The sequence below is a fragment of the Poecilia latipinna genome, unplaced genomic scaffold (genome assembly GCF_001443285.1).
Source record: "Poecilia latipinna isolate Pla-1442-1.1 unplaced genomic scaffold, P_latipinna-1.0 Scaffold1773, whole genome shotgun sequence".
NCBI lineage: Eukaryota > Metazoa > Chordata > Actinopteri > Cyprinodontiformes > Poeciliidae > Poecilia > Poecilia latipinna.
This window is the reverse complement of record NW_015114389.1, coordinates 104,923-118,569: the sequence shown is the minus strand read 5'-3', so window position 1 is coordinate 118,569 and position 13,647 is coordinate 104,923. Positions and strand designations below refer to the sequence as shown.

The following is a 13,647-nucleotide window of genomic DNA, read 5'->3' as shown; positions in this document are numbered from 1 at the left end:
GTTCGGTTGCCTAGCTGGCTCTGATCAATTGTTCTCTAACCCTTGTGTTTAGAAATGGGGTCCAACCCCGCACATGTAGAACTGTATGTTTGCCTCAGTCCTCGCATGCACAAGGGTTAAGGTTCTTTCTTTATCTATGATATAATTTCCCACTCTAGGGGTCCATCTGTTCTGTTATCTCAGCACAGTTCCACTGAAGAAGGTTATCATAATAAAAGTCAGTTCCCAAGCAGAGTTGAGCAGAGCTCACCAACCTTTGATCCTGGGCGAGTTAGAGGTTGTGGATCTCTCCCTTTGCAAAGGAAGGAATAAAAAACCTCATTGGTCTTGTGTCTGGTTCTTTACAGAGCTTGAGTTAATTTAAAAAACCCCAACAGAAGGCAGCTGTTCTGACTCTTTATTAACTTTAATGTTTTCCTTTGCATCTTGACATTCTACCAAAACATATTTATTTATTATTTTTAATTACAATTTAGAGGAACATTATTAGAGGGCATGACCTCAGGTAATGTTCTCTAAAAACAAAAAAAACGTCTAAAGATGAATATGCAGAAAATTGCCTTTACATTTTTAAAACGCTAAATGAAAACAGAAAATAAAATAATGGGTAAATAAAAACTATACCATAAAATAACAGAGATGCTAAATCGCATTCGTGCGCAAATGATATTTATTAAATCATTTTTAAAATAATTTGAGGTGTGACTGTCTGGTTCCCAGATTCCACTGAAACAAATGTCAGCACTGCAGGACTTTACACGAGTTCAGTTCTTCTTCTTTAAAACCAGAGGTGTGAAAATGTAACCAAATGAGAGACATTTCGTTGGGAAGGACCGAACAGAGACTTTCCCACAGGCCTAATTGAAGATGCGCATTTAGCGGAACCTGACTTCGCACCAGAGTGCGTAAAGTGTGCATCACAAGGACTGTTAGCGATGCGGCAGTTCCAACACGTAATCAAAGCGCAAATGGAAGCTGGTGTTTCGCTTTCCCACGAGAAAAAGCTGGAAAAGGTTCCGGGAGAAACTTCCAAGAAATATAAAACTAGGAACAATACTGAAAAAAGACTGCCGAAGTGCTTCAGCGATCTTTGGTATTTCTTCAACTTTTTATTTTAAAAATATCAAATAAAGTTTCGCTTTCAAGATTTTTTTTTTTTTTTTATCATAGTCTACTGTGCTAATTCAATAGTAAACTTTCACAATTATGGGAACGTTTATATGCAGATTTTTCGAACTTTAAATCCTTAAAGCTTTTAGTCTGACCCCCACCAAATTAAGTCCGCATTTCATGTCCTTTGAACTGCAGTTGTCAGCAGACACGCGTGGAAAACAAACGGACCCTTAAAAGGCATCTGATGTTAGGATGGAGGCTGATTACCATGAAAACAAAGGCGAGCATGCGCACTGGAGGCTTATCCGCTTAGCATTTCCACTGTCATGTCGGTATCAAATGTTTATTTCGCAGATGTAAAGCCTTGAAGTGAAGCCATTTATACATTTGCATATAAAGACAATACATCTGAAAATATATTTGCTGACTTTAATTAGACCGAGACCCAGCAGGTTGGTTTGGAAGCTAAATGTTTGTGAAAATGTATTAAAGTGTATAACATTTATTTTATATATTGTCTTAAAAAAGTATTCTCACTCCCTGAACCTTATCACTAATATTCATATTCTATTAATATTGGTTTGACATAGTTCATCACCAAGCAAAGAACAATTGTCAAGTGGGAGCAAAGTGATGCACAGGTCCTGTTATTTTACTCCATGAATAAAAATCTACAAAGTATAAATATAAGAAAAAGATTTATGCTTTGAAATGATTTCAAACAGAAACAACTGTTAAAGAAAAAAAATCATATCTTCAGAGTATCCTATATTCTATATTCCCATCTGTAATATTTTAAAGAACATTGAACGGTTTCATCAGGATGTGAGTGGTTGGTCATTATTTAAACACATCTGGAGTTCTGGGACATGATGTTATAAATTACAATTTAGCATTTTAATTAATTTTAATGGAGAATAAAAGGATGGAGTTTGAACTTTCAAATAGCTTGACTCCAACACTTTATACTCATTTTACTAGGGGTCCAGTGATTGCAGTTTTCTGGCCAGTCGCTGATTACAAAATTTAAAAAACTTGACCTGCTGGTTGCGATTTTGGCTGATACATTTTTTTTTTTTTTTGTCTGAACCGTCACTACCTAGAGCTAGAAAGTGGCTGAGTTGGCAACAGTGGGGTGACTTTTGTAAAGGTGCAGACATGAGCTGGTGAGCGGATCTATCAGTCCAACCTCTCACTGCAGAGCAGAAGAGGGCAGTGGCCTGTTTTTTATTCCTTTGGTGAAGTAGATAAGATCGGGGATAAGATCAACCAATCACTGATCCTCCAAAATTAAGGAAATAGATAAATTGGCTGCCAGATAAATCGGGGCACCCTTACTTTTTACAGCTCCTTGTGCTGAAATGTGCTCCTTTCTCCTGCTCACCAACATGTTTGATCTAAATGTGAAAACAGAGCCTAACCAGTTTTGCTACATAGAAGCTGTTCTTTGTTTCTGAATAAATGAAACAAAAGCTGTTTGGGTTTAAGTTGTTTATTAACTATGAGTATAACTATGAGGATAATTATAAGCAGGCTTAGCATTTGTACCTTACAGGATGCCCGTTTCAGAGATCAAAACTTAACTTTGCAATTTAAAAAAGTAATCGCAAGAGAAAGAAAGACAAAAGTTTTACAGAATAAGCGTACAATAGAAAGTACAATAAAAAAATCCCAATTTAGTTTTGTTGTCACTCTTAAATGTTTTGATTCATATAAAAAAAATCAGAGAAAGATAACTTGAGTAGATCTATATAGAGATCAAGAACCTGTCTGACAATATGAAATAGGGAAAAGGCAAAACATCAGATCCTGATCCAAAGAAATCCAAGAACAGATGAGAAACAAAATCAATAAAATCTAACAGTTTGGGAAGACCTACAAAGTCATTTTAAGACAAGAAAAGGAAAGGTCATTTAACACATTTTCACCAACAGAACAATTCAAAGTTCTTTTCAAGATTACAAGGAAAATAAAACAACAAACAAACAAACAAACAGCTACACTTCATATTATTAATCAAAGGCAATTCTGAGCAAAAGAGGGTTTTGTCTTGATTGAAAAGGAACTCAGTGTTTCAGCTGTTTTCCAGTTTTCTGTAAGTTTGTTCTAGATTAGAGGAGGATAAAAATTAAAGCTGCTTCTCCATGTTTGGTTCTGGTTTGTTCAGGAGACACAGCAGAATGGAACCAGACGTTGGAGCAAAACAGGTCTTTAAAATGTTTTGGTACAAGGCCATTCAGTGACTTAGAAACTATAAATCATGCAGACACAAACATTGTTTCCCATTCATTGAAATATATTTTTAGTTCTTTAACTACAAACAAAAGTCGCCTCAAAACTGAGAAAAGTCAACTTTTCTCAGTTGAAAGAAAACTGAGTTAAATGAATGATGATTCAATTTAGAAATATGCTAAAAAATGGGAAACTTTTAAACTTTCATTCTACTTAAAAATTCATTATTTTGTGGAGTTTAAGAGATAAGTGCATTTAATTTAACAGTTAGTTTGATTCAGACAGAATTTGTTCCCTAGTGAACAAAAAAATCATTTGGAAACTGTGTCCTGGATTTATTGAAGTTATTTTGGTCTGATTTTCAGATTATTTGATCATCTATGAAAAAAAACTGACAAATTTGTAAGGAGACAAACATTTTTTTTTTTTTTTACAGTTTACTACTACTTGGTTTTCTTTACACTTTTTATTTATATAAATCTGAAAAGTGTGGGGTGCATTTGAGTTCAGCGTCTGTGAGGTAACACTTTGTAGAACTAGCTTTTCCTCCAGTTATGGCTTTTATTGTGAACTGAGGTTTTATAAATCAATCGAAATCAACTAATAATTCTATTTTTGATGTTATACGCCTTTACCATTGACACTAATCCATTAGAAATGTTAAAATTGAACGGCCTCGTCTACAAACTGAGATGGATTTATTTCTACAGTGATTCGTCACAAGAAAATATTAACTTGTTTTTCTATTTGACTCCATATATTGTAACATTTTTGTCATTCTTTATCGCTTCTCCTGAGCTTTTATCGCACAGAGACTTCACACCTGGATGTTTTAGCTGAACAGGAAGTCCTGCTTCACACCTGCTAAAGAGAACTACCACTGAAGACAAAAGGCCTCCATGTCAGAGGGGAAAAAATCACTTAACATGTCTTTTTACATTTTAACAAATGTTTTATTGGTTTCTATATATATAAAAAAAACAGAATAATGCTCACCATAGGGAGAACAGCAGAATAAATTATTGTGCAAAACAGACAAGATAAACGTGAATATCTGTGGGACGGTGTGTGTGTTATTTTGTACTCAGAGCCACAGATGTTGCAGATATGACGGCACTGAGATGGAAAAACTGAGGGCTCTCTCCCAAACTCAAACCTCCAGGTTCCACACCTGGAAATGTGACGGACGGAGACTCGATCATTATTCACACTAGCATCACTGACTCTAATCACACAGGTCTGGGAGTTAAAGGCACGGGGAAGACGGATGTCAGGGATACTCACCTCTCCAGTCGCTCTTCAGCACAGCAGCGGTGCCAGCCAGCCAACCCAGAGGATCCAGATCCGGTCCTGGTCCACGAAAATCCCTGCGTGCCTGCCAGCAGATAACACGGCCGCCACACTTTCTGAGCTACTGGAGGGAGTCAACCTTATCAAAAATACTACAGCTACAAATCATGAGGTTTCTTTTACATTATTTACAGGTGAAAGCTTAGAGAGAGATGAGAGTTAGGATATTTTTTGAGAGTAGAATGAAAACAGAAGCAGTTTTAATGGAGGGGTGGGTGGTTATTGAGAGTTCTGGGGTTTTGGGGGTTGTGATGATCAGGGCCATGGTCTCCATAAAGTCTGGCTGAGGGTCCCGCTCTGGGACGAGCTCTCTTTGCTCCCCGGCCTCTCCGCTCCCATCTCCAGCCCACTTTGCATCTGAGGCTGCTGGGGAATCATGGGGAAGCTCTGTTGGGCTGAGAATCTGCGCGGCCAAGCCGAGGTGCTCGCCCCTGAGGCCTGCGTCTGCTGACTGGACTTGGACCTCAGCCTCAGCATCTGGAGCAGGGACTTGGTGTGGGTCATGGAGATGGAGGTTTTGATGCGGGCGGCTGCAGAGTGGCTGTGTGAGCGTGGGAAGCGGGCAGAGAAGGTGGCGTCCAGGACCGGTCCGAGCCAGAGGCCTTTCCCTTCAGGACCCAGGAACTGCGACGCCCTCTGCAGGCAGCTGGAGAACCCGTCCTGGAAGGAGTATTTCTGGCCTCCCATCTTTTCCCTGAGTTCTTTGGCGTTTCTTTGCAGGAAGAGAACAGTGTGCTCCAGAATCTCAGCTTTCTCTGCCTTCTGCTGCATCCCTCCCTGCAGCAATGGCAGTTAAATAGATTTAACAACAAGCACTGCAGATCTTTCTTGTGTTGCATACAGAAACTAAACATGTTTCCACTTTAAATTGTATTTACTTGTTGAGGCTCCTGCAGCAGCATGGTCCTCAGACGCTCCAGACTGTGATTCATTCTCTCCCTTCGACGTTTCTCCACCTGAGATTTCATCAGCTGGAAGCGAGAAGAGGATTGACCAAAGTTTGGGGATCTCATTTAAACATTCTTACATTTAGTTCTCTGCAAATAAAACCAAAAATGTTAGTATTGCTGCATAAGTTGCAAGCATTCTCAGTAGTACCTTTCTCTTCCTTGTTGCATCGTCAGTTTCTTGCAGCAGCTTCATTATCCTGGACTTCCCAAAGTTCTGTTCTCATCCAGGAAAAGCTGCTTCCTTCCCAGTCTGTGACTGATCAGGTAGTGAGCCTCGGGCCTCTTGCTTATGCTTTTACCTCCTCCCAGCAGGTCCCTCCCTCCCTTTCAGGTCCCTCCTTCCTCCAGCCCCTGCAGACCTTCACAGCCCCCGGACCCACCCTCAGCCCCACACCCACCAACTGCTCATCAGTCAAGTCACATTCCAGTTCCTCACAATGTCTTGTTTTTATGATAAAAGGAAGCAAATCCTGCAGATTAAAGTCCACTTTTCTAAACTTTTTACCACAAAACACAAGAGCACAGATAAAAATATGAAAACATGACAGAATAATTGAAAAAGAATAGTGTAACGCAATAATTGAAAAAAAAAGTGAAATGCAAGAAATACACTCTCAGGTTTTCAATTCTTCCCACTTTGCAAATTATTTGTGCTCTTCAGTCTGAACAAAAGCATTTTGCATCATGACAATAAAGTGTGATAGAAAAAAAACATACATATATGATTTGAACATCATAATGTTCTTCTGCTTGATTATTTTGTAAGACATCAGCATTTAGCAATTATGAAGCAAGTTGAGAGTTGACTTGTGCAGAAACCCATTTTGTTTCATTTTTTTTAAATTTAATCATGGTTGGTCCAACTTCAAGAATTTGTGTACCTGAAACATCTTTTAAAGACCATTTCTTCATTAGATCAAAGCTAAAAATGTTAAATATGCATCTGCTTTTCAATTTTGCAATCAGTTATAAATAAAAAATAAGCATCATTCTAATTCTGACACTTTGTGACAAACAACTTCAGGTTTGGATATTCCAGCAGTTTTCTTTATGGCTTCAGCAACAGAAGAAAAAAAACTCACTTCATTTTCATCAGTGGGTTTGAAAGTGTTGTAAACTATCGCACATTAAGAGTGACTTTAAATTTGAAATTATTTTTGTAAATTATTCTATATATGAATGGTGTATTTATTAATGGGTTTACAACACTTTAACACCAGCGTAGCATTGGTGCAACCTCAAAATTAAACACATTTTATTGGAATTTTGTGTTGCGGATCAACAAAAAATTTCACAGAGATGAAGTGAAAATATATGTAGTTTCAATTTTTAAGCAGATATCTGAAAAGTGTGGCTTGCATTTCCAGTCCTCCTCTCATTCTTAATCAACCCTTTTACATTTAGAGACTAAAATTGCAAACAACAAAAACTCCTCCCTATTGAACTTTCACTAGGACATTTAAACACATGAATATGCTTTCATCTATTTTTGTATGCTTAAGGCTGTTTTTCTGTTGCATGAAAATGTCCTATCCTTTGTAACTTCTAACTGAATTTTCCCCAAAAAATATTTATTTACTTAATCCATTAATGCTCTACCAGCTTCTCAGCTCCTGCTAAAGAAAAGAATCCCTCAGCACTTTGATGCCACTACCATGTCTCACTATGGCTAAAAACTGCAAATCAAATCATTATTTGTATGTCTTCTTTTTTATTTTACTTCTGAAAGTGAATAGAAGTCCCGGATTTCATTTTGGCAAATCAGAAGTGGGTACACTTTCTAAATAACTTGTTAAATCATTTGAAAAAACACAATAGTTCCACTTCCACTTCACGGCCATATTTGCAGCTCATGTCTGAATATGCAACAGAAGCCTGACTTTTTCTTTTTTCCTTTGGTTCTTCAGAGTGTTTCATCTTTTCACTTCTATCTGTCCGCGAACCTCCGGCGAGTGCCGACGCGTCTCCTTTCACGCCTTTTGCGTTTCCGCACGCAGGTTGTAAATGCGGGTTTTACATTCGCGCCTCCTTGTCACTGGGGTGCACGCGTGCCATTTGCACCCACTGTCTCGTGCTGCCGCGCCGCTATTGTTTGATGTTCGCCTTTGATGATGCGGAGGATCGCCGTGGGAAACACAGAGGAGGTGATTATGCACGCGTGACTCCTGTTTTAAATTCATCATTTGAAGCCCCCTTCCTTCCCTAACCGGTGAGCCTGGCACTTCTTTGCAAATGCAGATTGACGTTCAAACACGTGGAGTCCGACACATTGTAATCACAGGCGTCACTACGCACAGATACCCAGTTTCTATACCCAATACTGCGTTTAATAAACTTATTGTATGAATGTAACACGGGGGAAGAACCCGGATTGTGACAGAGTTTCATTTGAGGGGGTAAGATGTTTATTTGAGGGGCCACTGTCCCCTTTTGCCCCAGCATATAGGGCCGCTGAGCAATAATAAGAACAAGCAAAAACTAATTAAAACTGAATTAGTCAAAAAGTCATAACAAAATAAAACCAGTAAACTGTTTACTCCTGTCTGTCAGCTTTGATAGAACCGCTTGAGCTCCCTCAGGGGTCAGAGGTCAAAGCTGTGCTTCAACCTGGGCTTTTCTGCTTCAACATATTTGAGCTTTTACTGTGCAGAATATCTGACTATCTTCATGTATTTTGATCCTTATTTCACAGTGTTTCATTGTTTTATGTTCTAATTTTAGTGTTTTTATTTATGATTTATGTCTTGTGTAGAGTTTTGTTTTAAATATGTTCTAGACATAAACTTTGATTTCCATTGTTGCCATGTTCTGCCTGCAGGACACCAACCAGAGATTAATAAAGAAATTATGTACCTGATCACTAATGGCTGTATCCACAGGAAAATTGCTCAACATTTTAATTAAAGATCCATGAAGCTCCTTCAATCTGCTGCTGAGAAAATCAGCTCATCTGACCTCTGTGACCAAAACTCAGTAATGAAAAGTTTTATAAACTTTAAAGGAAAGTTCAACTCAATCGATTTAGAAAATGTCCATTTTGGGTCACAAACTGCAGGTTTCACATGCATCCTCTCCCTGTTTTAGCAAAGCCGGCGTCCAGATGTTGCAAGGATTTGCCACATTGACTCTTTCTCTCAGTCATGCAGATTAAAATATTTTTATTTTCCCAGTCAGGATTAGAAAGAGGAACCAAAAATAAAAACCTGAGAGATAAACGTGAAAGTGTTTCCAAACTGAGATGGAAATCTACCAGGAAGATGAATCAACATTTTAAATCAACACATCACTGTGAGCAGTCATTAAATGAGCTAATCTAAGCTAATCTACCACTGCTGTTACATTTAGCTACTGCTGTAAAGCTGATCAACCACAACAATCACTTATCAATAATCATAAAATTAACATCAGGTCTAAAAATATAAAACTTTAATGAACTGAATATTCTGTTCTTTGTGTGGGAAATGTTTGAGTGTTTTTGGAGTTGAATCTTAGTAATTTACTGGTATTGTTGACAGTCAGTTGCTATTACAACAAGTCTGTGTGTAGCGTGACCAACAGAGAGAGCGAGAAAAAAGAATCTGAGTTGTTTTAAGATGTTTTCTGCCTTATTTTCCCTAAATCAATAGGAGCCACATATCCAGGTTTCATTTAGTTAGCTAGATCGTTCTACTGCCAGTCAGTCGCTTAACTTGCATGTGCCTGGGGCCACCTTCAGGAAGGAAGTTGTGTGAATATGATGAAATGATTGTCGTCCCAGCGCCCGTGGCTCTCCGTCTTCAGTGCATCAACATGAATGTCGTCGGCTTCCAAAGACACGCTGAAAACGGAAACGTCTTCCTGGTCTGAGCGCCAATCAGAGACGTCCGTCATGTAGGTCCAACATCTTCACCAGACATTCAGCACTGATCCTGTCATCAAACCAGCATATTCAGAACGATGTCTGCTTCCCACAGGGCAACTCTGGAGGAGGAGTGGTGCACAACAACTTGCTTTATGGAGTCATTTCATTCACTGACAATCCACCCCTTGCATGCCGCGCTCCAGCTGGGGTGATGGATGTTTGTGAATACCTGCCACTCATCAACCAACAAGTGTTCCCCAGTCTTCATGTCTCTGATTATTCTCCATTTTATCAGCATCAAAGTATCCGCTGCTCTATAAATTGAAAATAAATAAATCCAAACTGCTTACTGGCTGCTGGCTGCTCACATTTCTGCTTCGTTTTTCTACCATTTAAGGTTCATTTTAAGGGAATCAAATGTCATTTTTCTAGTAATCTGAAACTCGACATGTTTTAAGGAAGAGTTGAAAAAAAAATCTTTTAAAATACAATAATCTGTAACTCAATGTGAAGAAGTTCTTCAGACTTCAGATTTTTAGTTTTCCAGTTTCTCTCAGATCTTTTGGTTCATTTTTCACGTTTGCACAATAACTGGAGCATTTCCTAAAACATTTAATACAAATTGAACATCTAGTAGTAATTGTGATTCAAGACAATTCACAATAAATTTCTTGTTTCTCTAAGGCAGCTCTTTATGTCAGTGAATGTGTCATCAAAATGAAAAGTTCTGATGCAACGACAGTAACATCAAGGAATGTTGACAGAGACTGATCAGCCACAGAGAGGTTTCGAAGAAAAAAAAATAAAATAAATGCAAAACAATGTCAGATTTTGACATCTAGTTAAACATTTAACTAATTGTCAAAAACCCAGCGGAAGAAAACCCACATCTGCATCCGAAGCAACTGAGTCAGTGAAGTAGATACACTAGTTAAACATTGAATAATGAATAAAATTGAAAAAAATGATAAAATGACTTTGAATATGATGTGGAAAGGAAGTCCATATAAGGCCTGCAGTGGAGTGGTGTATGAACACCTCCTCCTTTAATTAATGTTGTTTAGCCTAAACATATGACAATTTTTTAAATGCTTCTTCTGAACTGGAAAGAACCACCTCTAGTTTTCTGTATAGTCTGTTTCCTTTATCTGTATTTTTAGTCTTGGTCTCTTTAATGATGAGTTTAACAGCAGCTGTTTAAAGCAACAAGGCAGAAGTGAATAGATCATTAAATAACATTTCTCAACCTGAAACTACAAATGTTTCCATTATTTTCTTCACTAATAACCAGAAATAAGCACAAGAGACAATCTGATCAGATAACAGCCATTTATTTTCTAGTCATGTGACAGTGGATATTATGTACTGATTATTACAAACAGCAGCTTTACTTATTCATAAATTAGATTTTATCACAGATTAACTTGAATACAATAATTTACTCCCCAAATAATTCATCTGTAAATCAGAAAATGAATCAACTGAAAACTGAAATTTCAAGGTTAACTTGAACTTTGTGATTTTATGACACTGTGAACATTTAGCTACATGTCAGACACACTGGATTTTACGTCCAAGTTGTTTCATTTACCCATTGTTTCGACCATAAATTATTTGTCTTATCCACCCAATGTACGCACAGACGTCCATGAAACCAGTTGGTTTACTGCAGGCATACTTTGGATCTCCAGTGAAGGCATGAACGCCATACAGCCTGTTGTTGAACACCCATCCTCCTCCAGAGTCGCCCTGTGACAAACACAAAGCTTTTAGTTGTTTTGCTGCTGTGATTTATCCAGTAAATTAGAGACAGCGTCAGGTTTATCAGCTCAAAATAGAAAACTAACCCCAGATGTGTCCTTCCCGGAGCTTTTAGCACAGTTCCAGTGCTGGTAACTGCGACTATAGACTTTAAGTTTTACCAAAGCCTTTTCCATTTTCTCATGTTTTTCAACCTCAAGTTCTGCACACTGAAGTTCATCTGGAGTATGGGGAACTTTAAATGAAAAGAAGAAGAAACAAATGTTAGGCCTGTCTCGGTGTCAGAACATTTTGTTCAGGGTTTTACCTTATTGTTTGTAATTATTAACTAGTTTATTTCAGATTATGTATTATGACCTGACTTTTCAGAAACTCTGCTTACTGCAGCTTCAGCAGAGAGCTTGAAAGCTGATTTACATAATTTGTCATTTTGAGGTAACAACAAAAACATAAACTTACTTCTTTTTTTGAAAAAAAATCCAGCTTTTGCGGCTCCATAACCTGCAATCTGAACCTTAGTGCCGCTGAAACACACGAGAAACAAAAGCAGAAATATAAGTCACCTTCAAAAAATAATCCGACCCTCAGAGACCAGATCTGAAAAATATTCCTGCATGAACTTTGCTTCTTGTTAAAGATCAAGAAGAAAATTGTCCGATTTAAGAAAGACAAAACTTACAGTAGGAGAGTATCTGGACAGGTGGCTAGTCTGATTGGTTGGATTGTTGTTTGTCTTGGCAGCTTCAGGAGCATGATGTCATGTTCACGACCGTTGATGTCTCTGTAAATTTCATGTCGAGTGATTGTGTAAGTCACCACTGGAGTACCTTTAGGATGAACTCCTAGATGTGCCTTAATAACCCTATGCAAATAAAACACAATTATTAGAGAAACAAATAGTTATTGGTGATTTTTCAGTAGATCGTTTCCTGACTCACCATCCTGGATCTGACTCCCAGCAGTGAGCTGCAGTCAGAACCCACTGATCACTGATCAGAGATCCTCCACAAAAATAGTTCTCTGTTTGACTTTGTCCAGTGATCTTCACATGATACTGTCGCTCATCATCTCTACACTTTTTACCTCCTATGACTCTCTTCTGCAAAGACACTGAACTCACTGCAACACCTGGAGAAGAAAGTTGCTGTTTTAGCAAATTAAATTCACACAGTAGAAATAAGGAACCAACATGTCAGCTTATAATGAAAAGGATAAAATAAAACAGATCAACATAATTCATAGCATTCAGAGTGAATGGACATGTGTCCAGTGTCTCCAGTGTCTCCAGTGTGTCCAGTGTGTCCAGTGTGTCTGACTCACCCAGCCCCAGCAGCAGCAGAACCTTCAGCAGAGCCATTGCTGGTCCAGCTTCCTGTGAATGTCTGCTGTCCTGCAGCAGCTTTTAAACTCTGTTCATAACTTCCTGTTGGACAGGAAGCCACCAATCACAGGACGGACACTGAACTGAACCACAGCGCATTGTCAAGTGGATACAGTGGAACTTTACCAACTCATCGTTCTAAAGAAACTCAAACTATAGTTTGATGAAGAGTCACAAAAAAAGACTTTAAAAGCTGAAAAATGAACTTGATTTAAAGTATATAAACTTAAACGGCTCTAATGACATCAGATAAATGTAAAATTCACATTCATCCATTTAAATGTAATTGCTACTGGTTTATGCAGCATTTAAATATGTATAAGAAATTGTATTCACATAGGAAATAAACTGTTGGTACATCATCTCTACCACAGCAGGCAGTAATCTGCACACAAAGATTTTAACCATTCACCATTTCAATAAAACGTAAAGCTTTAACTTTCATCATTGATGACATTAATGGCTCAAAATTACATTAAATAAATTAAAACTAAATGAATTTGTCACTTAAATGAAAATTCTGGTTAAAGCATTAATTAAAATCATATCTAAAAAAATACTAAAGTAAAATTTTAACTGGTGTGATGATTTACATTAAAGATACAGACAAATTTAATTCTTCTAAAAATGACAGGTCCTCTTCTGTCAGCCATGTTTCCTGGCTTTAATATGATTTACTATAAAAACTATAAAAGCAGAAAATCTTACCAAGTATTTTGGTGTAGTTCCTAATGCAAATATCTTAGTACATGATAAACAAAACAAAAGTAACTTACAAGTAACTTTTCAGTAAGACAAACGAGCTTGTTTTAAATAAATAGTTTCTTAATATTGATGAACATACACTGAACAAAAATATAAACGCTCCATGTCAAATATTGTTGTCATGTGGAGTTAACAACTGTAAATGAGCAAATGAATCAGATTCCTTAACCTGACCCCTATCATGACTGTCAATCTGCTGCAAACGGCCGAACCACGATGAAATCAATGCTGATATGAAGATCAGTAATTACTGA

At 37.7% G+C, this 13,647-nt stretch overlaps 2 protein-coding genes across 2 annotated transcripts; both read right to left on the bottom strand.

Moving 5' to 3' along the window:
• Positions 1-4,322: 4,322 nt before the first annotated feature.
• her7 (hairy and enhancer of split related-7) lies at positions 4,323-5,896 on the bottom strand. The gene is made up of 3 exons (XM_015061048.1): positions 5,794-5,896; positions 5,574-5,666; positions 4,323-5,472 (listed from the first exon to the last, which is right to left on the bottom strand). Exons 1-3 carry the CDS (start codon positions 5,836-5,838, stop codon positions 4,951-4,953), a joined length of 660 nt encoding a protein of 219 aa, XP_014916534.1. The 5' UTR covers positions 5,839-5,896; the 3' UTR covers positions 4,323-4,950.
• Positions 5,897-10,801: 4,905 nt separating this feature from the next.
• LOC106965130 (thrombin-like enzyme elegaxobin-1) lies at positions 10,802-12,799 on the bottom strand. The gene is made up of 6 exons (XM_015061047.1): positions 12,568-12,799; positions 12,186-12,375; positions 11,927-12,109; positions 11,707-11,771; positions 11,334-11,482; positions 10,802-11,235 (listed from the first exon to the last, which is right to left on the bottom strand). Exons 1-6 carry the CDS (start codon positions 12,602-12,604, stop codon positions 11,074-11,076), a joined length of 786 nt encoding a protein of 261 aa, XP_014916533.1. The 5' UTR covers positions 12,605-12,799; the 3' UTR covers positions 10,802-11,073.
• Positions 12,800-13,647: the final 848 nt, after the last annotated feature.